Source organism: Mustelus asterias, chromosome 6 (genome assembly GCF_964213995.1).
Source record: "Mustelus asterias chromosome 6, sMusAst1.hap1.1, whole genome shotgun sequence".
Lineage (NCBI taxonomy): Eukaryota > Metazoa > Chordata > Chondrichthyes > Carcharhiniformes > Triakidae > Mustelus > Mustelus asterias.
Genome location: NC_135806.1, coordinates 19,573,238 through 19,598,778, shown reverse-complemented (window position 1 = coordinate 19,598,778; position 25,541 = coordinate 19,573,238). Strand labels below are relative to the sequence as shown.

General features: G+C 44.5%; 1 protein-coding gene across 14 annotated transcripts in view; it reads left to right on the top strand.

Moving 5' to 3' along the window:
* Positions 1 to 25,541, top strand: part of ptprda (protein tyrosine phosphatase receptor type Da) — a 595,150-nt gene that overhangs the window by 565,035 nt on the left and 4,574 nt on the right. For all 14 annotated transcript variants that reach the window (XM_078214119.1, XM_078214118.1, XM_078214117.1 and 11 more), the window contains 6 exons: positions 7,130 to 7,415; positions 8,168 to 8,346; positions 9,978 to 10,104; positions 10,678 to 10,803; positions 15,297 to 15,451; positions 19,589 to 19,724. In XM_078214119.1, coding sequence (XP_078070245.1) covers positions 7,130 to 7,415; positions 8,168 to 8,346; positions 9,978 to 10,104; positions 10,678 to 10,803; positions 15,297 to 15,451; positions 19,589 to 19,724 — 1,009 coding nt within the window. The remainder of the gene's footprint in view (positions 1 to 7,129; positions 7,416 to 8,167; positions 8,347 to 9,977; positions 10,105 to 10,677; positions 10,804 to 15,296; positions 15,452 to 19,588; positions 19,725 to 25,541) is intronic.

The window sequence follows — 25,541 nt, the reverse complement described above, 5'->3', positions numbered from 1 at the left end:
TGTGTTGATGAAGGTAGGGCGGTTGATGTCATATACATGGATTTTAGTAAGGCGTTTGATAAGGTCCCCCATGGTCGGCTTATGATGAAAGTAAGGAGGTGTGGGATAGAGGGAAAGTTGGCCGATTGGATAGGTAACTGGCTGTCTGATCGAAGACAGAGGGTGGTGGTGGATGGAAAATTTTCGGACTGGAGGCAGGTTGCTAGCGGAGTGCCGCAGGGATCGGTGCTTGGTCCTCTGCTCTTTGTGATTTTTATTAATGACTTAGAGGAGGGGGCTGAAGGGTGGATCAGTAAATTTGCTGATGACACCAAGATTGGTGGAGTAGTGGATGAGGTGGAGGGGTGTTGTAGGCTGCAAAGAGACATAGATAGGATGCAAAGCTGGGCTGAAAAATGGCAAATGGAGTTTAACCCTGATAAATGTGAGGTGATTCATTTTGGTAGGACTAATTTAAATGTGGATTACAGGGTCAAAGGTAGGGTTCTGAAGACTGTGGAGGAACAGAGAGATCTTGGGGTCCATATCCACAGATCTCTAAAGGTTGCCACTCAAGTGGATAGAGCTGTGAAGAAGGCATATAGTGTGTTAGCTTTTATTAACAGGGGGTTGGAGTTTAAGAGCCGTGGGGTTATGCTGCAACTGTACAGGACCTTGGTGAGACCGCATTTGGAATATTGCGTGCAGTTCTGGTCACCTCACTATAAGAAGGATGTGGAAGCGCTAGAAAGAGTGTAGAGGAGATTTACCAGGATGCTGCCTGGTTTGGAGTGTCGGTCTTATGAGGAAAGGTTGAGGGAGCTGGGGCTGTTCTCTCTGGAGCGGAGGAGATTGAGGGGAGACTTAATAGAGGTTTATAAAATGATGAAGGGGATAGATCGAGTGAACGTTCAAAGACTATTTCCTCGGGTGGATGGAGCTATTACGAGGGGGCATAACTATAGGGTTCATGGTGGGAGATATAGGAAGGATATCAGAGGTAGGTTCTTCACGCAGAGAGTGGTTGGGGTGTGGAATGGACTGCCTGCAGTGATAGTGGAGTCAGACACTTTAGGAACATTTAAGCGGTTATTGGATAGGCACATGGAGCACACCAGGATGGTAGGGAGTGGGATAGCTTGATCTTGGTTTCAGATGAAGGTCGGCACAACATCGTGGGCCGAAGGGCCTGTTCTGTGCTGTACTGTTCTATGTTCTATGTTCATGACATTTTAATGATCCATCTATTTGGACTCCCCCACCTCCCCAAGTCTCTTTGGGCCTCCACCTTTCCCATCATTTTGTCATTGAGAATGTAACCTGGTCTGTCATTTTGAGGTCCAAAGTGGATGACCTCACATCTTTATAATGTTCCGCTTCCATCGACACTGCTTACAATGCCACTTATCTCAGCGTCATTGGCACACTTGGGTATATGGCTTTCTATTCCATCATCTAAGTAGTTAATAAGTATGTTGAACAGTTGAATTCCCAATGGCGATCTACAGAGTCACCAATGGCCACATCCTGTTCTCTATCCATTATTCCCAACTCTTTGTCTCCTGCTGTCTATTGACATAAATATTAGCCCTATTGTGCATAAACCAGCCATGTTTATCGGAATCCGCTGATTCATGTTTATAATTTGCATATTCAAACACATGTTGACACACATTTTACACTTCGGCTTGCCCTCACTATTCCTCTCCCTGTAACTTTCTCTCCTGCTAACCTGCTATTCATCTCTCTCATTTTACATTTTTCACATTCTTACTTGCTTTAATTGCTCAAGGCCCCCATCACACCATGTTCATAGAATCATAGAATCCTTACAGTGCAGAAGGAGGCTATTCGACCCATCGAGCCTGCACCGACAGCAATCCCACCCAGGCCCTATCCCCGTCACCCCAGGTAGTTACCCTGCTAATCCCCCTGACATTGGCAATTTAGCATGGCTAATCAAAGTAACCCACACATCTTCTGGGCTGTGGGAGGAAACCGGAGCACCCGGAGGAAACCCATGCAGACATAGGGAGAATGTGCAGACTCCGCACAGACAGTGACCCAAGGCCGGGAATCAAACCCGGATCCCTGGCGCTGTGAGGCAGCAATGCTAACCACTGTTACCTCAGTATCATGCATAAATGGAATTGCTTTGCCAATTGAGTGGTTTCCCAGCCAACGTTCCTTGCAAGTGTGCTTTAATAGCTGATCAGCTCCAGAAAGATTACTTGCACCAAAACCCTTTTCTGAATAGTACACCTTCAGATTAATGCTTTGAGACAAAAGGTTGTAGTTTCAAGTGCCACCCCAGAAGGTTGACTCTCCAGGGCAGTACCAAGGGAGTGCCCCAGGGTTGGAGATCATCTTGTAACTAAAGCCCCTAAAACAGATTACTTGACTATTATTGTTTTTGTTTATATGGCACCTTCTGTGCACAAATTGGCTGCTGTATTTGCTACAGTACAACAGTGACAATACTTCAAAAGTAGTTCATTGGTTCCAGAACATTATAAGTGCCCTTAATGAACGATGTTATAATGCAATTTCTGTGTCTGTTTCTTGGTACCAAAATACCAGTTTGGATAAGTTCAGACAGAGTTGTAACAGATTATATTTTAATATCATTTAATAGAGCACAGTGTCACCACCGCTCCATACTCAAGATTTGCATGCAATTTGCACGTAAAACTCACTTGCAATAATAAATAGTCTCGTCCACTCTAGATGCAGAAACATAGGTACAAAAATGCAGAAAGAGCTTGAAAAACTCAGCGGGTGGGATTTTACGGTCTCGCTCGACCCAAGACCGGAAAATCCCGTCCGAGGTCAACGGACATTTCCATCGTCCACCCGTTACCCGCTCTGACTCCGTGGTTGGGCGAGGCGGTAGAATTCCGGTGAGCAGTTCTGGCAGCATCTGTCGAGAGGGAAATAACAGAGTTATCAATCTGAGTCCGGTATGACTCCTTCAGAACGGTAAGAATGAGTTCTGAAGAAGAGCTGCATTGGCCTCGCAACATTAAACCTGTTTCTCTCCTCAGATTGAAACATGGAGGATTCTTAAGGGACTTGACAGGGTAAATGCTGAGAGGATGCATCCCCTCATGGCAGAGTCTAGGACCAGAGGGCAGTGTCTCAGAATAAAGGGGCTCCAGTTTATAACTGAGATGAGGAGGAATTTCTCCTCACGAAGGGTTGTAAGTCTTTGGAATTATTTGCCACGGAGAGCTGTTGGGCAGAGTCCTTGTGTTTTTTTAAGGCTCAGATAGATTTTTGATCAGTAAGGGAATCAAGGTTTAATGGGGAAAGGACAGGAAAGTGGATGTGAGGAGTGTCGGATCAGCCATGATCCTATTGAATGGCAGAGCAGACTCGATGGGTCGAATGGCCTATTTCTGTCCCTATTTCTTGTGGTCTTGTGCTACTGTGGTGTTCTAGCACTTTCTGTTTTTATTTCAGACCTCCAGCATGCATGATATTTTGCTTTTATGTTTGGTAAAAGTTACCACCATCTGGACTTGCACACTCGGGTGTACCTGGGTTTGTATTGAGCCAGGGAATTCTTCTTACCCCCTTGCCAACGAAGTCTTAATATTTAGATGCCTGTCCCAAAGACGTGTTTATACTTTAAACTTTACAAAACAAAGTCAGCAGCCAAAGCATTATTTTTCTTTAAGGATTTATCCTTAACTTGAAGTAGAAAAACAAAAACACTGAATATTTTGCTGCTGTTCTGTAAAACGAAATGGCTGCAATGTTATAAACATAATATTCTGTGAGGAACCAATGAAGTATGACTTTCATTTCCATTCATGAGGTCTGCCAGGGCTCATTTACGGACACAAAAATTGTATTTCACCAATCCCTCTAGCGTGTCCTCCAACCATACAACCAACGAGTGTATTTCAAAGCGGTGTATTATCTGAATACTAATGAATCTGTACAGGAGGAAGGACTCACTAAACTACAAAGAAGATGTGGACCTTACCACTCCAAAATTCTCTGACATCTCTTGAGTTTGATTATCTTAGTAAACTTGCTTATAAAGCCACTGAGAAGAAATATCCAAAATAAAACAGAGAAATTTGGCACTGCACAAGAGTGAAATTGCCTTTGTGTGTGCGCGTACATGCGTGTATGTTGGGTGGCGGGAAGGGTGCAGTGTGGGTTGGTGGTTGGGGTTAAAATTGGAAAATAAGAAGTCTCACAACAACAGGTTAAAGTCCAACAGGTTTATTTGGTAGCACAAGTTTTCGGAGTCTCGCTCCTTCATTAGGTGAGTGCAGGATTTGGTTCACAAACAGGGTGTCTACAGATACAAACTCAATTACACGATAGTGTTTGGAATGCGAGTCTTAACAGGTAATCAAGTCTTGACACGTAGACAATGCGGGGGGAATTTTACCATTTTGAGTCTAAGTGCCGGATCTGGGCGTCAAATAGATCCAAGCCCGGAATCCTCTTTCCAGCGCGCCCATACGCGTTTTGCCGGCTCCGGCCCGATCCGCGCTGTGTGCAGGACTTAGCGCTGGCGGACCGATTGGAGCTCTGAACTGTGCATGACCAGTTCGAAAAAAATCTGACAGCGCGCCCGGGCGCGAAAAGAAAAGCAGAAAGCGGAGAGAGCGGCTCTCTGACGGTCATCCTCGGGGCGGGGGGGAGGGTGTGACCAATCATCCCCTGGGGGACGGGGGAGGAGAGGGGGTGTGACCGATCATCCCCTGGACGGGGGGGGGGGGGGGGGGGGGGGAGGAGGAGAGGGGGTGTGACGTCTCATCCTCTGGTCGGGGGGCTTCTGCTGCCTGTCTGCGGCCGATCCCTCCTGACACCATCACTGCTACACTACCAGCCTCAGCCATCTCTCGCACCTGCAGGGAAGAGTAATCTGTGGCTGGTAGTGTACCAGTGATGGTGCCAGGAGGGATCGGCCGCAGACAGGCAGTGGAACCCCCCTGACCAGAGGATGAGACGGCACCCCCCCCCCCCCGGGATGATCAGTCACACCCCTTCTCCTTCCCCCCCCCCCCCCACACCAGAGGATGAGACGTCACACCCCCTCCCCTCCCAACCCCTTCCCCCCCCCCAGGGGATGAGACGTCACACCCCCTCTCCTCCTCCCGCCCCGACCAGAGGATGACCTGGGTCAGAGAGCCGTGGCAGTCTCTGACCCCACTCTTCAGAGGCTGCAGCGGCGACTTCAGGTCGGTAACAGCGCGGACGCGGATCGGGCCAGAAGACAGTAAAGTGGGATTTGGCGGTAGGGTTGGGCGCGCGGTTCATTAAGTCGATTTAAATGTATGCAAATGCATTTAAATAGTCGGGCCGCCCGATTCGGGCGCGCACCAGACCCGCGCCCGAATCGGGTGTCGGTAAAGCCGCGATCTGCTTGGAATCGGGTGCAGATCGCGGTATAGGCCTGACACCCAACTTTACCGTTTTTGTACACGAAGTTTTGGTAAAATCAGGCCCTGCGTGTGGAGAGAGGATTAAGTACAGGTTAAAGAGGTGTGAATTGTCTCAAGCCAGGATACTTCGTGAGATTTTGTAAACCCAGGCAATTTGTGGGGGTTACAGATAGTGTGGCATGAACCCAAGATCCTGGTTGCGACCGTCCTCATGTGTGCAGAACTTGGCTATCCGTTTCTGCTCGGCGATTCTGCGTTGTCGTGTGTCTTGAAGGCCGCCTTGGAGAACGCTTACCCGAAGATCAGAGACCGAATGCCCTTGACTGCTAAAGTGAATGGAATGCTTTAGCAGTCAAAGGCATTGAGCCTCTGATCTTCGGGTAAGTGTTCTCCAAGGCGGCCTTCGAGACACACAATGCAGAATCACCGAGCAGAAACTGAAAGCAAAGTTCTGCACACATGAGGACGGCCTCAACCGGGATTTTGGGTTCATGTCACACTATCTGTAACCCCCACAAATTGCCTGGGCTTGCAAAATCTCATTTAAGTGTCCTGGCTTGAGACAATTCACACCTCTTTAACCTGTACTTAACCCTCTCTCCACACACATTATCTGTACATGTAAAGACTTGATTACCTGTTAAGACTTGCATTCGAATCACTATCATGTAAATGAGTTTGTATCTATATACACCCTGTTTGTGAACCAAATCCTGCACTCACCTAATGAAGGAGCGAGACTCCGAAAGCTCGTGCTTTCAAATTAAGCTGTTGGACTTTAGCCTGGTGTTGTGAGACTTCTTATTGTGCCCACCCCAGTCCAACGCCGGCATCTCCACATCAGAAATGCAACATTCAGAAAGTAGATGTCCTGCATTAGCTGGTTAATAGAATGGACTGAGCTATGCCCCTGGATTGGTTTGAAACAGGTACTTGTTCATTGCAATGCAGAGCTGATAAACCTGAGTAACACTGCAAGCTCTGCATCATGCTCTAATCAGGGAAATCATACTCACCACTGTTCAAGTACTGGTTACATTTAAATGCTAACTGATGAAATGGTTGACACTCTGCAAATCTTTAAAGAGCTTAAAACCAAATTTATAAAAAGCCATTGCACATGTTAAAATTCAGAAGCCATTGCTTCTGCTGTGTTGTGCTGCGCTGCCAAGTAGGGTGGTGGAGGCAGGCACGCTGACATCGTTTAAGACTTACCTGGATAGTCACATGAGCAGCCTGGGAATGGAGGGATACAAACGATTGGTCTAGTTGGACCAAGGAGCGGCACAGGCTTGGAGGGCCGAAGGGCCTGTTTCCTGCGCTGTACTGTTCTTTGTTCTTCTTTGTTCTTTGTAATTTGGTGTTTTCAATCCTGAGTTACAGAGCAATTTTACATTGAGAAATGTGTTACTGATCTATAAGGAAAATAAAATACAATAAAACATAACAGCTGGAGAATTCTGGCCATTCATGCCAGCAGGATTCTCCAGTCCTGCCGGCAGCGCACCCCCGCCCACGGGTTTCCCGCCGGTGTGGGGTGACGTCAATGGGATTACCCATTGACAGCGGTGGGACCAGAGAATCCCGCCGCTAGCAAACAACGCACCGCCTCTCATTAGCGGGAAACACACTGGGCAGCCGGCCACTGAGAGAATCCAGTGGCTTTACCTAAGAGGAAGACATGAAATCATAAGCCCCATTTCAAAACTTAAAGTGTGTGGGCTTTCTTTTTGTTTTTACAGTGCTGGAGTCGGAAGGACTGGGTGCTTCATTGTGATAGATGCCATGTTGGAGAGAATAAAACACGAGAAAACTGTAGATATTTATGGTCATGTAACACTAATGAGATCACAGAGGAATTACATGGTTCAGACTGAGGACCAATATATCTTTATTCATGATGCACTGCTTGAAGCAGTGACTTGTGGAAATACCGAAGTGCCAGCCAGAAACCTGTACGCATATATCCAAAAGCTGACACAAGTAGAGCCAGGAGAAAACGTCACAGGAATGGAACTGGAATTCAAGGTAAATGAGCTGCTCCTTTGAAGGAAATTCCAATTTGCTCCTGGCTGTAGCTTCCAAGCTGCAAACACCTGATCAATTAAAGTAACTTCAACAATTTCCTATAAAGCATGCAGTGTTGATTATTCTTTGTAGACATCAGCACAAAGAAAGGGCTTTATATTAATACACTAATTATTGCAGTATTCCAATTAAAGACATCCATCTCAACAAAAAGTGTACATTGAGAAATTGTATATGCAAGTTCCAGGGACGACTTAGCTGATTGTACTGAGAGATAATAGTGCTTGGAAATGGAACATATTCCACTTCAAGAACACAATGTCAGAATCAAGTGATCTCCAAGTCGAGTTCGACAGAAAGCACGCTCCCCTTATTTTCCCTCAGCCATCTACCTCAACAGCAATCTCTGAAGGGCAGCTCAACCACACCAGCGAGTCGTTTTCCAATTCACGCACAGCCCCATCCTAATGCTTCACTGAGTGGCACTGTTAACTTTGTCACAGTTATGTGCTCAGGGCCTATGCTCACTAAGAATTGGATTGGATGTTCCTACACTTGGTTCAGATGCAGAAGAGACATTCCTTCTACTAGCCCTGTGAATTCTTCTCTGGAACTTGTCCATTACTGATGCTAATTGCACTGATGTTGAACTCCAGATTTAGACTGAATGTTACTATGTAGTCAGATTGACTTCCGTAGAGCACTACTTTCCAAGTCTCGGGCAATTCTAAATCTCCTTTTTTTTCCCACAGCGTCTAGCCAACACTAAAGCCCACACATCAAGATTCATTAGTGCCAACCTCCCATGTAATAAATTCAAGAATCGCCTTGTCAATATTATGCCATATGAATCCACGAGAGTATGTCTACAGCCGATCAGAGGAGTCGAGGGCTCAGACTATATTAATGCCAGTTTTATTGATGGTTATAGGTAAGTGGGAACATCAGTGGTCTTGAAATGTAAACTGCTTTAGGTGATCGAATATAACTATTAGTCCTCAGCTACACTGGGGTCTTCTGTATATGTACAACAAAGAATGAAAGTCAGTGCTGTCACTATTGGTTTTTGGGAATCAACTGGTGATTATTAATCAATGAACTTGCATTAATAAGGTCACCTTTGTTCATTATTTAGTATGGATGCAATCATGCATGGTGTTTGCTTGTCAGCAATAAATGGTTATGGCACAGTCTGCATTATCAAGAACAAGCCAGTTGTAAAGTAATGGATTCTACAATATATAATAGAAAATTAAAACATTCCAGGCTGCAATCTTGTTTTAAGACTCGGATGTTGGTTATAAAACCTGAGATGAGATTACGCCTTATAACGTATCAAATTATTCCCTACATGATAGAAACCAACCATAGAATTGACCAACTATGAACTGCAAGTGGTTTCTCAAACGCAGTAATGATATTACAGTAATTATTTTCACACATCAATGATCTGGAGTCGTTGTGTCCGCATTGATAGTGGCAGCTAGCCCAAAATTAAATTAGAAAATATTTTTAAAAGACATTGTCATCTCAGAGTATAAGGTGACAGTCTTTCCTTTTCTCTCATGTTTTCTTATATCTTTTTTTTGGATAAGATTATTACCTTGTAATCACTTCCAGGTAGTCATTATTCTATATCTAATCCATCCGATTCCCTCTGTGAGGTGACTGCATTGTTATAAAACACTCCACTGCAAAAATTAATTCTTGTGTGAAGCTCTTGAAAATGTTTCAGCAGCATGATAAGGTACTAAGTGAATATGTTTTTTTAAATCACATCCAGATATTTACTGTTCTGTATCTATCCTAGTCTCTCCATGAGCTGGTTGCTTTGTGATCAATCCCGGATATCATAACATTCTCTATGGATCATGTTCAGATAGTGGTGTGATAATGAATCCATGTTTCATGGGCAAGCCATGAGCTACAAGTCAGCCAGGAGTGAACTAACAGCTGGTTGCCACTGACCTACAGTGCAACCTCCCTTATATGAATCATATGCCACACATTTTCAGCCCATGAAAGCAAATCTCAAATGTCTTTTATTTCCATTTTGTATAATCGTGAAACATTGCAATATTGACACAGAGTTAATCTCACCCCAGTAAAGATGCACATCCCACCTTATCACAGTAAACAGTCTGTTGCAAGGTTTTGCCACCTTCGCTGAGAACAAACATAATAAAACAGTACTTACTTCATTAACTTGTCTGTAAACGTATTGTGCAGAATAAAGATAGGTTTGTGAATGATCAGAGATTCAGTGAGATATAATTACTGTCCCTAATTGAATATTAATGGCTGTAAAGGCTGTTTCTTCCTAACATTTTACACACTGCACAAAATAACTCTCTTCCCCACTGGATTCTCTGAAATATAAACACAACATAGTATTATTATAATTATTATAATTTTTCATTTATTTCTAAATAAGTGAACAGTAAATCGCAGCTGCATGAAGAGTGAACAAGGTTGCTAGCAATTGACTAGTTTGTCATAAGTGCGGTTCAGTGAGAAGGAGCAACGTTACTACACATTCACTATGGTTTGTTTTACTTACAGGCAACAAAAAGCCTATATAGCCACACAGGGACCCTTAGCAGAGACAACAGAAGATTTCTGGAGAATGCTTTGGGAGCACAATTCTACAATTGTGGTTATGCTGACCAAGCTCAGAGAAATGGGCAGAGTAAGTGCCATGTGCATCACATAAATTGATACTTGGGCATGCCTTGTGCGAATATCGACCAAGTAATATTGTAACCCCTTTAAATTTTGTTGCAGTGGTAACAGCTTATAATGGCTTGAAATACACAGCATGTTAAAGAGGAAGTTATGCAAATATTTTAAACAGGGTCCTACGTTGGTTCTGATGAAAAGTCACTTCCAAATCTGTCTTTCCCTTTAAAGTTCTGGGCAACCTACTGTGCAATTTCAAAATTATACAGCCTTAACCACTCGCTAGCCCCATTACTACAGACTGTAGAAACTAGATTGATTCAAGTTCTCCCCAGTCACAGCAGAACCCAAATGAAAAGACCTAAAATGGCTAATTGACTAATTTCACCCTGTGTGACTTCTAGTCAACCATATACCTGTGATTGGTATGGGATCTCTCAAGGCACAATAACTTGAGAGTACCACCAAAACTGTTTCGCAGAGACTATCAGACTCATATTAGAACACCAGGGTATCCCCAAAATGCTTAATGGACCAGATAAAGTATTGCCTCACAATTCACGGGTTTTTTTGTGTTTTACAGGAAAAGTGTCACCAGTATTGGCCTGCAGAGCGATCGGCTAGGTATCAATATTTTGTAGTAGATCCCATGGCAGAGTACAACATGCCTCAGTACATTCTCAGAGAGTTCAAGGTCACAGATGCTAGGGTAAGCATTTTCTTTTATTTCCTTTGAGCAAAACAAAAAATCAGCTTCACCTCTATTTGAGAATGACCACACAGTACTGTGTAGGACCCACAGGCAAGCCACAATTTGAGGGTTCACTAAATGCCCAAGTTTATGCAAGTTCAACCTTCAGTTTGTCAAAATGCCTGCTTTTAATAACTTGCCTCAACATCTGTGAAAGATCACGAGCTGAGTGCTAAAGTTGCAAATGGGCAGTGCAGTCAGACCAGTATTTTTTTTCATCAATTTACAGGATGCGGTCGTCGCTGGCTGGCCAGCATTTATTGCCCATCCTTAGTTGCCCTACAGAAGGTGGTGGCGAGCTGTCTTCTTGAACCACTGCAGTCCCTGAGGTGTAGGTACTCCCATACTGCTCTTAGGGAGGGAATTGCAGGATTTTGACCCAGAGACAGTGAAGGAACAACAAGATAATTCCGAGTCTGGATGGCGAGTAACCTGGAGGGGTACCTCCAGGTGGTGGTGTTCCCAGGTGCCTGCTGCTCTTGTCCTTCTAGATTATGAACGTGAATTTGGAAAGTGCTGCCGAAAGAACCTTGATAAGTTCCTGCAATGCGTCTGCTAGATAGTGCACGTGGCTGCCATTGTTCATCGATGGTGGTGGGATTGAATGTTTCTGGAAGGGGTAGCAATCAAGCAGCTGCTTTATCCTGGATAGTGTCGAGCTTCTTGTATGTTGTTGAAACTGCACTCAGCCAGGCAAGTGCAGAGTATTCCACTCCACTCCTTACTTGTGCCTTGTAGATTGTGGACAGGAAGATTCACTGCAAGATTCCTTGCCTTTAACCTGCTCTGGTTAGCACAGTATTATCATGACTAGTTCAGTTCAGTTTCTGGTCAATGGTAATCCCAGGATGTTGATAGTGGGGGATTCAGGAATGGTAATGCCTTTGAATGTCATGGGGCAAGAGCATATCCTCTCTTGTTGGAGATGGTCATTGACTGGCACTTGTGTGGCTTGAATGTTACTTGTCAGCCCAAGCCTGCATATTGTCCAGGTCTTACTGCATTTGGACATTGTTGCCTGTCCACATGTCCAACTCACACTATAAATGGGGTGAATTTGAACATAGTGAGAACTTGGAATCAAAGCAAAGCTTATGTTATAAAAAGATGATATTACTGGCTATCCAGGAGCAATATTCACCCATTGAGGACCACATTGTAGAACAGACCTTGTTAAAAAATCATGTTTGTGATGTGAGTGTTGCTGGCATGTATTGCCCATCCTGAATTGCCCTGTGAAGGTGGCAGTAGGTTACCAACTTGAACCACTTCAGTCCATATGGTAAGAGGAACTTTACAGTTTAATTTTAATGCCAAGACAAGGAAGTACTACTGCAGTTACAGAACTGTAGGTCAGATCCCATTTGGAGTATTGTGTTCAGTTTTGGCAGATGTCCTTTAGGAATGATATTCTGGTTTTGGAGAAGTTCTAGTGCTGATTCAACAGGATGGTAAAGGGACTGAGCTATGATCAGAGACGGTGGGGCGACCTTGAGCCCGTGCCCTCCGTCTGCGGGAATGGCGGAGGGAGCTAAAACCTGAAAGTTGTGACTCTCGCTGCCGAGATCACAATATCTGATATTTGCTGCTCCTTGTAATCAGGTCATGCCATAACAGGTGTGAACCTAATTGCAGTACAGTTAAATACATTAACATTACATTGGGGCGGCACAGTGATTAGCACTGCTGCCTCAGAGCGACCCGGATTAAATTCCCGGCTTGGGTCATTGTCTGTGCGGCGTCTGCACGTTCTGTAAATAATAAATAAATAAATTAGTAAAGACCCACCCTCGCCACATATTTTCAAACCTCGCCAACATGACGTCACATCAGTGAGGTTTACAACAGGCTCACCCAGACAGGAACCTGTCGTGGGGATTCTCCTGAGGGCGTGAGGGTGAGACTCGCTCCCAGTGTAGAAGGAGATGGCCAGACAGTGCCATGGCAATGCCCTTTGGCACATATACCAGATACCAGCCTGGCAGTGCCAACCAGGCAGTGAACCTGGCAGTGCCAACCTGTGCCAGCGTGAAATGCCAGGGCAGATCCCAGTGGGAGCCTCATTGGGGAACTTATTTATTTTGTGGCTAGAGGGTAGTGGATGTGGGAGCTGGGGATGCCGGCGATGGCTGCTTGTGTTGGGTAGGGGATTGGGGGGATGTGATCCGATGTTTGGAGGTGATGGTGAGGGAACGCATGCTGACGTTGACTGTTTCAGACCCAGGGTTGGGCAGACGGTGTCCAATTTTGGACGGAAGGGGATGCTGGAATTGACTATTGGGCGTGGGAGCGGGTGGGGGGGGAGAGGTGCCAGCTCTGATCTCGGAGACATGGTGAATGCTGGTTCTGATCGCGGTCGCAGGAAGGTGGTGAATGCCAGCTTTACTTGTGGGAGGGAGTGTGGAGTCTCTGAGGGAGGGGTGGGCATGGCTATTTATTCCTCTGGTTGTGGCACTCTTTAAAAATGGTGCCCGATCGCTGTGCGGCTGGAATTTGCCAGTGTGCCTGGGCCCCACCACCCCTCCCATGCAACGGCGTGAATCATGCCTACCTGTTTTTCTTTGGAAGAGTGTGGTAAGATCTGGAGAGAAAACCAACGTGTTTTTTTGGAGAAAAGCACATCGTTTCCTTGCCAGAACCAATACTCTGCCATTTTCTGGTAAGATCTCTGTGTCAACTTGGTTTTATTGCCTGGCTATCTTAGAACTCAGGGTTGATCTGATTCAGATATCTGGAAACATGAAGGGTGGATGGTGAATGGCTCTTCCCTACAGTAAGAAAATACAGAACAACCTGTTGGAATTTTGATTCAGCTGAATTCAAATTAAGTGTCTTCATTCAGTGGGTTATGAGGAAGCAAAATGCAATGCCCCAGAAAGCCATAGGTGTCGTTGAATCCATTGAGATCTTTTGAAGTGACATTGAAACTTAATTGAGGAGTAAGGTTCTGAAAGAAATTAGGGAAGGGCAGGAAGTTCAATGGGCAGCACGGTGACACAGTGGTTAGCACTGCTGTCTCACAGCGCCAGGGACCTGGGGTTGATTCCTGGCTTGGGTCACTGTCTGTATGGAGTCTGCACATTCTCCCTGTGTTTGCATGGGTTTCCTCCGGTGCTCCGGTTTCCTCCCACAGTCCGAAAGACGTGCTGGTTAGGTGCATTGGCCATGCTAAATTCTCCCTCAGTGTATCCAAACAGGTGCCGGAGTGTAGCGACTAGGGGATTTTCACAGTAACTTCATTGCAGTGTCAATGTAAGCCTACTTGTGACACTAATAAATAAACTTATAAAAACAACATATAAAACTTCTAAGTTGGGATTCATAAGATATCACCTTAGAGCAGACTCAATGTGCCAAATAGCTTCCCACCATAACTCTGACAGGCTACAGTTGTCTATTAAGGAACTGTACATTGGATGTTATAAACAAACCAGTAAAGCAAAAATAATAAAAGGTGAACATAATTCTGAGCTTGTAACTAAACAGTACTGATATGTTCACGGTTTGTGGTTTCAGCAAAATGGGTGTGGGCTGCAAGATTCAACTCATCATTCAATATTCCAGTGTAGATTCAGTTCACACACAAATTTCCAAAGAAGATTCTGTGACAAATAGCAATAATAACAGTATCAACTGCAACGTTAAGGCGAGTAATGCCCTTTTCCAGGTGCTTGGCCTCTGTTTGAATTTAACATCACCTGCGTGATATCTGCTATCAAAAAAAGCAGCCCAGCCCAGTGCATGACGGACAAATTATTACCATTATTACAGTGACAAATGCTGTAATTATTCAACTGTAGTGTTCTGCAAAGAATGGATTAGAGATTGTTGAGCTGATTTTATGTCACTTTTACCGTTTGAAAACAGTGTAAGCCTTGGGTTTTAGTGCTTGAATTTATTTCCCTCCAGATATTCCTGGCTAGACAAATGTTGCTAACTAATTGACTCATAAATATCGCTGCTGTTAATATTCATGACAACAGCACTTTTACCAAGCGTGAGGTCTGCTGTGTTCCCCCTTATCAATTTTAACAGCTAAAGCAACTTGATCAGACTTTTTATTGTCAGGAAGAACATACATGTTCTTAAATGACAATATTATTTTCTTAAAAAAAAACAAAAGCACTTGACATATCCACAATCAAATTGGTAAGTAAAGGAAAGAAGAATGGCCATTGTTCTGCATTTGATCTGAGTGAATTATGACATGAATTTAAAAGCACTCTTAGATTTATTGACTTTAGTGCATTACTTCAAATTGTCAAGTCTGCAATTCCATCTTCAAGACTGGTTTTCCTATTAATTGGTATTGAAAAACATAAAATAAATGAACCGCACAAGACTGTTATATTACCCGGGCAGCAGTTTTTTCAGTCTCTTTTGATTCCTTAGAGAATTTAATGAGGTGTGGCTCATCGATCGAGAGCTTATTGTGTTTTCTTGTGAAACAGGATGGTCAGTCACGCACAGTGAGGCAGTTCCAGTTTACTGATTGGCCAGAACAAGGAGTGCCAAAGTCTGGAGAAGGATTTATTGATTTCATTGGCCAAGTACACAAGACAAAAGAACAGTTTGGTCAAGATGGACCCATCAGTGTTCACTGTAGGTGAGTAGTCTCTTCATGTATTGCACCTTCCTCAGTGGAAGTAAAGGAAACAACTCCAGCGAAAGGTGAGACACTTCCCTCCACAAAATGTGCCCGTGCTACGTAAAGTCAGCTCAGGGTGCTGTAGCGTGCAGAATACTAGAAAGCAGGCAGGCTGTCGCACTGGTGGATTTTGATTCAGAGCATTAAATAAAATCCTGAATAATCACGAGGCGGCAAAGGTTCAAATATTCACTGTAAAATTATAAAGCAGTATCATATGGGGATGTGTGAAATGAAAAAATGCTGCTAAGACCAATATTCACACAAAAACCTGGTCTGAGGCTTTTGAAACACTTTGGGGAAACCCCAGGAGACAATTTGAAATGTCTGGCTGCTTCCATTCTGGATGAACTGTGCATTTAGCCATTTGGAATAAAGAAGTCAGAACCCAACTAACGGAGAGAGGCACTCGATACAGGATAATTGCATCATCACACAAACATCAGTGTTTTCAATCCTATTGAATTTTTAAAAATATACGTTGAAACATTATTTTTGTAATCGTATGTGTTGGAAGGATTTTGTAGGTTGATGCTCAACCTGCTGGCTGTGTTATGAACACACTTTCCTTGACCACCAAGTTCCAGGGTTGGACTCAAACCCAAAACTTCTAACTCAGAGGTAGGGGCGCTATTCACTTCACCACAAAACCTCAGTGGAACAATGAAAATCCGAGTTCAAATTTTACAGATATAGGAGACAATTTTATCTCTTTCGCACTGTGTACTACATTTTCTCTCAGCCCCACATTGTTCAATTAAGTCCCAAATCATACAAGGCTTCAATCCTGCCCCCCGCCCCCAGCAATTCTCTCCCACCTGGGTAACTGCTGATTATCCTTGTTCACTTCTAGCTGCCAATCTCTCTCTTATCTTCCTGTACCCGCAACCAATTATGGTGTATCCTCCACTGAATTTTCCTCTCTCGTTATTCCAAAACTATAAATATACTCAAAAAACAGAAAATGCCGAAAAATCTCTACAGGTCTGACAGCATCTGTGGCGAGAGAATAGAGCCAACATTTCGAGTTGGCACGGCAGCACAATGGTTAGCACTCCTGCCTGTCAGCGCCAGGGACTCGGGTTCGATTCCTGGCTTGGGCCACTGTCTGTGCGGAGTCGACATGTTCTCCCCATGTCTGTGTGGGTTTCTTCTGGGTGCTCCAGTTTCCTCCCACAGTCTGAAAGACGTGCTGGTTAGGTGTATTGGCCATGCTAAATTCTCCCTCAGTGTTCCCGAACAGGCACCGGGTTGTGGCCGCTAGGGGATTTTCACAGTAACTTCATTGCAGTGTTAATGTAACCCATCCTGTGACACAAATAAATAAAGCTTTAAAATAAAACTTTAAAACCTTCATCAGAGCTGAAGACAGGGTCAAAGGTAGGGTTCTGAAGACTGTGGAGGAACAGAGAGATCTTGGGGTCCATATCCACAGATCTCTAAAGGTTGCCACTCAAGTGGATAGAGCTGTGAAGAAGGCCTATAGTGTGTTAGCTTTTATTAACAGGGGGTTGGAGTTTAAGAGCCGTGGGGTTATGCTGCAACTGTACAGGACCTTGGTGAGACCACATTTGGAATATTGTGTGCAGTTCTGGTCACCTCACTATAAGAAGGATGTGGAAGCGCTGGAAAGAGTGCAGAGGAGATTTACCAGGATGCTGCCTGGTTTGGAGGGTAGGTCTTATGAGGAAAGGTTGAGGGAGCTCGGGCTGTTCTCTCTGGAGCGGAGGAGGCTGAGGGGAGACTTAATAGAGCTTTATAAAATGATGAAGGGGATAGATAGAGTGAACGTTCAAAGACTATTTCCTCGGGTGGATGGAGCTATTACAAGGGGGCATAACTATAGGGTTCGTAGTGGGAGATATAGGAAGGATATCAGAGGTAGGTTCTTTACGCAGAGAATGGTTGGGGTGTGGAATGGACTGCCTGCAGTGATAGTGGAGTCAGACATTTTAGGAACATTTAAGCGGTTATTGGATAGGCACATGGAGCACACCAGGATGATAGGGAGTGGGATAGCTTGATCTTGGTTTCAGATAAAGATCGGCACAACATCGTGGGCCGAAGGGCCTGTTCTGTGCTGTACTGTTCTAAATTCTAAATCTGATGAAGGGTCATCCAGACTTGAAATGTTAGCTCTGCTCTCTCTCTCCACAGATGCTGTCTGACCTGCTGAGTTTTCCAACATTTTCTATTTTTGTTTCAGATTCCAGCATCCACAGAAATTTACTTTTATTTTACTATAAATATACTGTCTTATTCCACACACCATTTTTTTAAAGTCAAAACTGAACATAGTCTCCGATTTCAGCACATTCTTGCCTGATACCTTAAAACTATGGAAGTCATTTTTTTCATTACTAAGGTTTTTTTTAAAGGTAAGCCCAACACCTCATCTATTTCTTCATTTGCCCAAGCATTTGTACTCTGGAACATAGAGGGTCAAATTTTCCCAAGTCCCATGTTGTCCCATTGTAGGGACCAAAAGCGGGCAGTGAGGCCACATGGACAACAGGTGAGATGCCTGACAGGATAGTGCCAACAAATAAAAACAGAAAATGCTGGAAAATCTCAGCAGGTCTGACAGCATCTGTGGAGAGAAAATAGAGCCAACGTTTCAAGTCGGGATGACCCTTTGTCAGAGCTGAAGGGAAGGAAAATCAGACAAGATTTATACTGTGAGGATAACGGTAATGTAAATTGTGATGAGAAAGGTGCTAAAAGCATTCATTAAGTGATCGGAATGTGTGAATGGCAGAACAAGGGTACAGAATGTTCGGGGACTACTTGAGGAATGTGGCAGTTGGTCTGGAGGCAGGGGGGGTGGGATTGAAGACAAACTGGAGAGTGAGATTGCAGAACTGATATAAATTTTGTCCAGTTTTCCTTCTCTCCCGCTCTGATGAAGGGTCATCCAGATTTGAAACATTGGCCCTATTCTCTCTCCACAGATGCTGTCAGACCTGCTGAGATTTTCCAGCATTTTCCATTTTTGTTTCAGATTCCAGCATTCACGGTGTTAGGACAGTGCCAACGGTGGCCAATTGAGTGCCACCATTAGAAGTAGCCACTAATGAGGCTGCAAGTAATAGAAAAGGGCACTTCCATGTTGATTCATTCTCGAAAACCGAGTAAGATTTTTCATGCACTGTGCCAAAACCAAGCAAGTAGGCCCAGGATTGGAGGGGTCAATCCTCCAGCAGCGAAGCCTAACACCATAGCTGTAGGACAGCCGTTGCCACCAGGACCACAGTGAAAATATTAAGGAAGAACCCCACCCACCACCTCTGGGACTCACTGGGAACTTACAATGTCTGGCGCTCTCCTCACATGGTTAAATGCTGACAAGGGCAGAAGTAGCCTTTAATTCATCAATTCATTGATTTCATTGGCCACCCACCCTGGTCAAATGCGCTGCTGCCTTTCCAGCCAATGAGTATATCCTGTGACGGCGGGAAGATGTCGGGTTCCCTCTCCTGCAGCCTTCTGGAATAGGGCCTGGGTGGGATTGTTGTTGGTGCAGGTTCGATGGGCTGAATGGCCTCCTTCTGCACGGTAGGTATTCTGTGATTCGATTCTGTGACTCTGCCACCATTTTACCTCACTTCCTGCCTCCCAGCCCATCTCCAGAGAGCTGATGAAATTGAGCCTGCAGTGCTGACTATTGTAGAACTCAGAGTAAAATGCAGCCAAAAAGAGACCACACAGATATGTGAATTTTAAGACATGGTTTCATTCCGCCACCCTCACAGCAATATCGAAGCCTTTGGTGTTGGTAAATGAAGGGGCTCCCATTATTACGCAGGCACATTGAATAGAACCATTCAGATTATAGCAATTAAAAGTGAACACTGCCAAATAAGTTTGTCATGTTTTTAAAAGCTAAATACCCAACATACTTCACTGGCTCTTTAGACAATCTAGTGTTTACAAAACCCTCACTGTCTGTTGTGTTAATAGGGTTTACAGTAGCACATTCAAAATACTGGCTGCAGTATTATATTTAATAATTGCATAGTGTGTGGGAAGCCCTTACCAACGTAGTCTCTCAGCCACTTGATTGTCATTTAATTAATGTTCTTTTGCTCCCCATAGTGCTGGCGTTGGGAGGACTGGTGTTTTCATAACACTAAGTATTGTATTGGAAAGAATGAGATACGAGGGCGTTGTGGATATCTTTCAGACTGTCAAGATGCTAAGAACACAACGGCCAGCTATGGTGCAGACAGAGGTAAGGAAATAGTTTTTGAAGAATTGAATGCTCCTGTTTTCTCATTCATTTTCCATTAGCTCCCTATTGGAACAGCTACCATTGTAAATGAACAACTACACCCTGACTGATCGCAGTCCTACATGATGGACCATTTAAAGAAAAATTGTCATTTACCAAGTCAAATTGACAGTCATTTATAAATGAGATGTGTAAGGAGAAAACTCCTTTTGTATTTTGTGAAATGCATGCTGATAGCGTTGGCTTCTGATGCGGAGGCCATGTTGCCAGCTGCAGACCATACAATAATTGGCAGCTTTTTGGAAGGCATGTGGCCAATAAACCTAGTGAAAGTGGCTCTTTCCAGCCATCAGCTTTGTTGAATTTTGGCTATTATACTTACGGGTTCCAGATGGCTTCACACATCCCGAGGCATTGGTAACTAGTGCCATTTCCCAGGTCTCACGCAACACTGATGCAGCTGTAGTGGAGGGAAGCTGGTTTGTAAGCTTCTGTATTGTCACAGCGAGTCCGCATGTGCTGGTTTGAATATCAGATGATTCACGCAGTGTGCCTTGCACCTACCTTCTGGTGCTGAACTCATGGGCAGCACTGGCAGAGTCACAGAGAAAAGGCTGCTGTCTGCCCCCAGCTGCGCAAAGGTTTATGCAATGTAATATCTGGAAAGAGGCAGCAAAACAGAAATATGAGGGGAGAAATCAGAGTAAATAATGTGAATCATATTAAGTGATAAAAGCCCATAAGTGTTCGAGACCGATTGCACAGCCAATCATGGTGGCTGAATTTGTCTAAATGCTGAATGTATGGAAAATCCTGTTTTGGATTTATTCACAAGTCCCCAAGTAAAACTAAATCAGAACCGCTCCCAGATCAGCAACACCATTCATCAAAAGCAGCAACTTGACACTTTTAGCCAAATACTCGAGATGAAATGCATGTTACCTCTGTCGTCACCTGCTGCACATTTCCATTGTGTGGTGAAAGTTGCAAAATGCTGTAATTGCTACCTGGGAGTGGGTTTCTGTATGCATGGCAGTCTGCCGCAGCACTTTCACACCTCTTCACTGACTTGAGCCAGAGGAAATGTATAATATTCATCTGGTAATTGTTTGGGAAGTGTTCCTTTGACCCTTGCTGATGGCAGTACGTGGTAATGTCACCCGCAAGATGGTATTGCAAATATTCGACCTAGTTTATTAGCTATAGACCGTATCTTCTGAACAAACAATATGGAATGGAGTTGCCAACTCAACTTTGAAGAATTCCCAGGAATTTCACCACATGACGTTCTAATGTCCTGCCCCGCACTCTTACCATATTTCACCCAACATGTCCATCCTTGGGATGCACCTCCCTCCATATGCCAATTGAAAAGAGATTCTTTGGCTCCATTATTTGTGGGGAAGGATTGGGAAGGCTGAAAATTGCCAAAGGCTAGGGACACAGAGGTCCGATCAACAATATTTTTTTTTCCATTTCCCACCCATGGGCTACCAAATGGAGAGGTTGTCAGTGAAAAATGCAATAGCAGGGGCCATAGCTGGGGACACACAGAACAATCCCCAGCCATTCGAAGAGAAGTTCTGAGTTTGGAGGCTGTGGTGGTGGGGGTTAAAGGAGGCAAGGGGTGGGGAGTGGGTGGGCCATGATAAGGGCCTGGCAAGACAGACAACAAGGCTTGTGAAGGAGTGGGGATGTTGGGAGAGGAAATGTCAGCTGCAGGGGCATAGAATAGCTTGGCAGAGAGGGGCTGAATGGACATGGTGGGGGGGGGGGGTGTGGCGGGGGAGTAGAGAGCCATTGAGGCCCGAGAGTCAGGAGGCTGGAGGCTTTCTTGAGGGAAACGAGGGGGGGTGGAATCATTCTTGCTGCTCTTGGCCCTCAAGGAGTGCTGGAAAAGGACTTACATTGTGGCGTTGTTTCCTCTTGCCTTCGCTTTTTACCACGAGGTTTTCTGACCCCGGGGCACCTGCACGACAACTACAAAATTTAAATTGGGGCCTGACTTTCACTGAGGAAAAAAATCATGTTCGCAATGATTTGCCTCCACGTTCCTCACTTTTTCATCACAACTATCACATTCTCCACTGCCCGTTGAGGGTGTGTGAGTTAATATTTGTTATCTCATCAGATAAAGAAGCTTATCACACAGTCTTTCTTCCCATTTACAATATTTTAATAAACAGACGTGTTCTTGCCACTGTGTGATCTAGCCATGCCATAGAGCTAACCATGTGACTCTTAAATATATTGTTGCGAGATTGTGACCCTTTACTTTTGAAAACATTTTTTCGACTTTCAATGGATGGAAATTTTGCAGTTTGCACTGAGATGGAGCAAACTGTTTAAAAATCAAATGCCACCTTCCAAGATGAAGGTGAGAAGCAAATAAATCACCCTCCGGGGAATGTGAAGAGAGACATTTCCTGTTATCCAGACACCCACCAAAACGCGTAATTGCCTGAGGAAGATGCAAAATCTTGGACATTGAAATAATCGCTACCATAGATACACTCATCCAAACCAATTGGAAATGCACAATGGGTGAAGTATTTCAGGGCAAAGCTGCCAGCCACTAGAAGATTGCAAATGATACCAGTGGTGTCCAGAAAGACTTCAGCAGAGAAAAGAAGCTGTGGGCTTTTTGTCCTCTCCTCCTCTCTCTCTCTTTTGGAATAAGAGTGTTGTCCGATTTGAAAAAACAACTTTACCAGAAACCTACCAACAAACTGTGATCTCATAATAATTGCAACATCTTCCACACCTGACCACAATCAAGAAACTAGCTGACCCAAAATGGCCAGTGTTTGGCATCCATGGACATTTACCTGTACTTTCTACCGTAAGAAACTTAAACCTTTGTTGTGATCGAACAAAGAGGTTGACTCGAGGGAAGCCAGTTCACCCCTTTTCCCTGGTCACAATGGAAAATAACCATTAAGTTAAGAACTAAGCATTATGCCAGTGCAAGATTCTGGAGCTCACATGCAGTGGTTACTAACCTGGAACATGGGTGACAGGCATCTGCACTTTCACCTACATCCACATGACAATTTTTGAAACATATGTCTCTTTTGTACCTGTGTGCAGGAGGTGACTGCATGTAGTAGGAAGAAGCTCATTCAGACAGGATACAGACTCACTGAAGCTGTGACCCTTGGCTCATTATGAGGACGGGATGGTTGTAAGGATTATGGTTGTGGAGATAGTGAATAAATGAGAGTTGGAGGCCTGCTTCAGTCACATAGCAAGCATCTTTATAATTATTGACTTTTACATTTCCTTATTAATTCATTTACTCACTTCTTCAATGACACTGCAGCAACTCCGTAGAATTGGGATTGTCAAGCAAAGCAGTGGCCCAGATTTCCCAATATTTCTATACCTATTTGGGTGCATTATCAAGGTATTAAATGAAATTAAGGCATTTCAACAGTTCCCTCACATCGTTTGCCAATTCTTGAACTTTCCTCAGAAAAGTGTAATGTCAGTAATTGTCTGGGAATATGGTGCTCATTGTATTTCCCAACATTGGCAATGCTGGAGTGTTTTGTCCCAAGTATTCATGATCACTAAGGAAATGGGGCAGGATTGCCGAGTGCAGTCCATCACATGCCAATCCATTGCATTGAGCAAGATGTATATTGTAAATAAGTAAATGTTACTGTTCTGGGCCTTAGGCCTCAGTACACAGCATGCACATATCTGACTGTGGCAGAGGAGGTAACCACAACGTTCAACTCACATTTCTTCTAGGAACGACAGGGAGCTTTTGGCACATCAGCCACTTTACAATGTATACAATTCAGTACTACTCCCATATGCAGCTAGAAAATATAATTAGGCTTCCGGGATGGAGGTGCCTTTCACTGAGTTCCCAAGTCCTAAAATGGAAATAGGACACTTCACTACATGGTTCTTGGCAGCCTGTTTCTGTGAAGAAGGAGTCTCCTGTAGGAACCCGGTGGGAGGTTTTGCTGTGCTGCTCTGGCAGGAAGTAGCCTGTGAGGCATGGGCTCCAGCTTCTTCATAAGCCTGGGGAACAGGATTCTGATTAGCAGCAATCAGTGGGAGAGTGGGCCTCACCATGTCAGAAATGCCTCTTCGAGAAGCAGCCCTGTGTATCTTGCAAGTGATTGGTCCTCATCGGCTGCTTCTTCATTCAATTGACTGACCTGTTTTGATCTCTCGCGAGGGAAAGGATTGGCAGTGCTTTCGTAGCTTTCACTTTCTCCAGACAGCCCTGCAATACGTTGAAACCCTGTGCCGAGCAATGTACACCACTGCCAGTGCACTCACCTGCCCCGCACATTGGAAGAGACCATGCAGATCATTAATATGCCTTTTGCTCTGCTTACTTCTTTCTCTACAGAGCAGGAGCTGTCAGATCATCAAGCACTAGCCTTGCATGCAGGGATTGGCATATCTGTACCCCACTCAACTGGCATCAGCCTCCATCCTCTTGCTTCCGTGTACTCTGCATCTGATCATGTTTTAATCTCTCAGCAACAGTGTTACCCCCACTAATGAATGCCTCCATGCTCCAGATTGCAAGTGAGACGGTGAATGGATGAGTGTTCACCAGTGTTTCTAGAGGTAGAGAGGACTGTAAGGTCCTTACTCTTCAGCACTGTTCTCTGATGCATTCTCCTCTGCAGCCTCTAAGGCAACAAAGGTACTTGTCAGCTGTAGTTCATTTGGTCACACTCTTGCCTCTAAGTCATAAGGTTCTGGGTTCAAGTCCCACTCTAGGTTTTGAGCAAAAAAAACAATCAAGGCTGACATCCACTGCAGCACTGATGGAGTGCTACATTGTCAGAAGCTCCGTTTCTTTTGGTTGAGATATTTAACTGAGGCCCCAGCTGCCAGCTTGGTGGATATAAAAGCACTATAGCAGCACTATTTTGAAAAAGTGCAAGAAGTTCTCCCAATATTAATCCCTCAGTCAACATTTCCAAAAGAAAAGATTATCACATTGCCGTCTGTGGGAGTTTGCTGTGTGCAAACTGGCCACCACTTTTTGTACACTACAACAGTGACTACCCTTCTAAGGTACTTCCATTGGCAATAAAGCACTTTGAGACATCCAGTGGTCATGAAAAGTGTTATATAAATGTGAATCTTTCTTTGTTTTTCTCCCTGTTAGCGATGCTTCAGAAGCGTTGTATTTTAATCAGCTACTTTTGTGGCTCTCGTGAGAAATATTTTAGCTGGTGAAGTGACTGAGGGTAACTTAAAAAAAGAAATTAACCTTCTTACAATTCCACTAACAGCTCAGAGACTCCCCCATCTCAGCCCAACAGCCAGGCAAGAGTTGAAGCCAATTACTGCCATTGCCTCCTCATCAAGGGCTGTTAAGCACTCGATATTGGCACATAGAGTGCCATTCCTTGGCACATATACTGCTTTCTGGAGAACAAATACATGTTGTTAACTGACTGCTGCATCCTCCAGGATCTGTGGAATGGCTGGCTGCCATGTTAGGCGTAAGGGAACAAGAACCTGAGATGTGGGGGTGAATTTTCCCGTTCCATCCACCATGGGAATCGGAGCGGGCGAGGAGTGGACCGTGGAACGAATCCGTTCCTGTGAATGCAGGCCTCCCAAATTTATCAAGCGGTCTGGAATAGAGTTGCATTCGGGTGGAGACAGGTGGGAGTAATGATGCCTTACATTTTCGGGAATTCTGCTCTGTGGTAGAAGTGGGACTCCTTCCTGTTGGAAATTGCTGAAATTCCTTGGCGTGGCAAGTAATCTGCCAGTGACCTGCTTGACACCTGTGTGCACTGAAGCTTGGGAATGTGATCTTCATCCCAC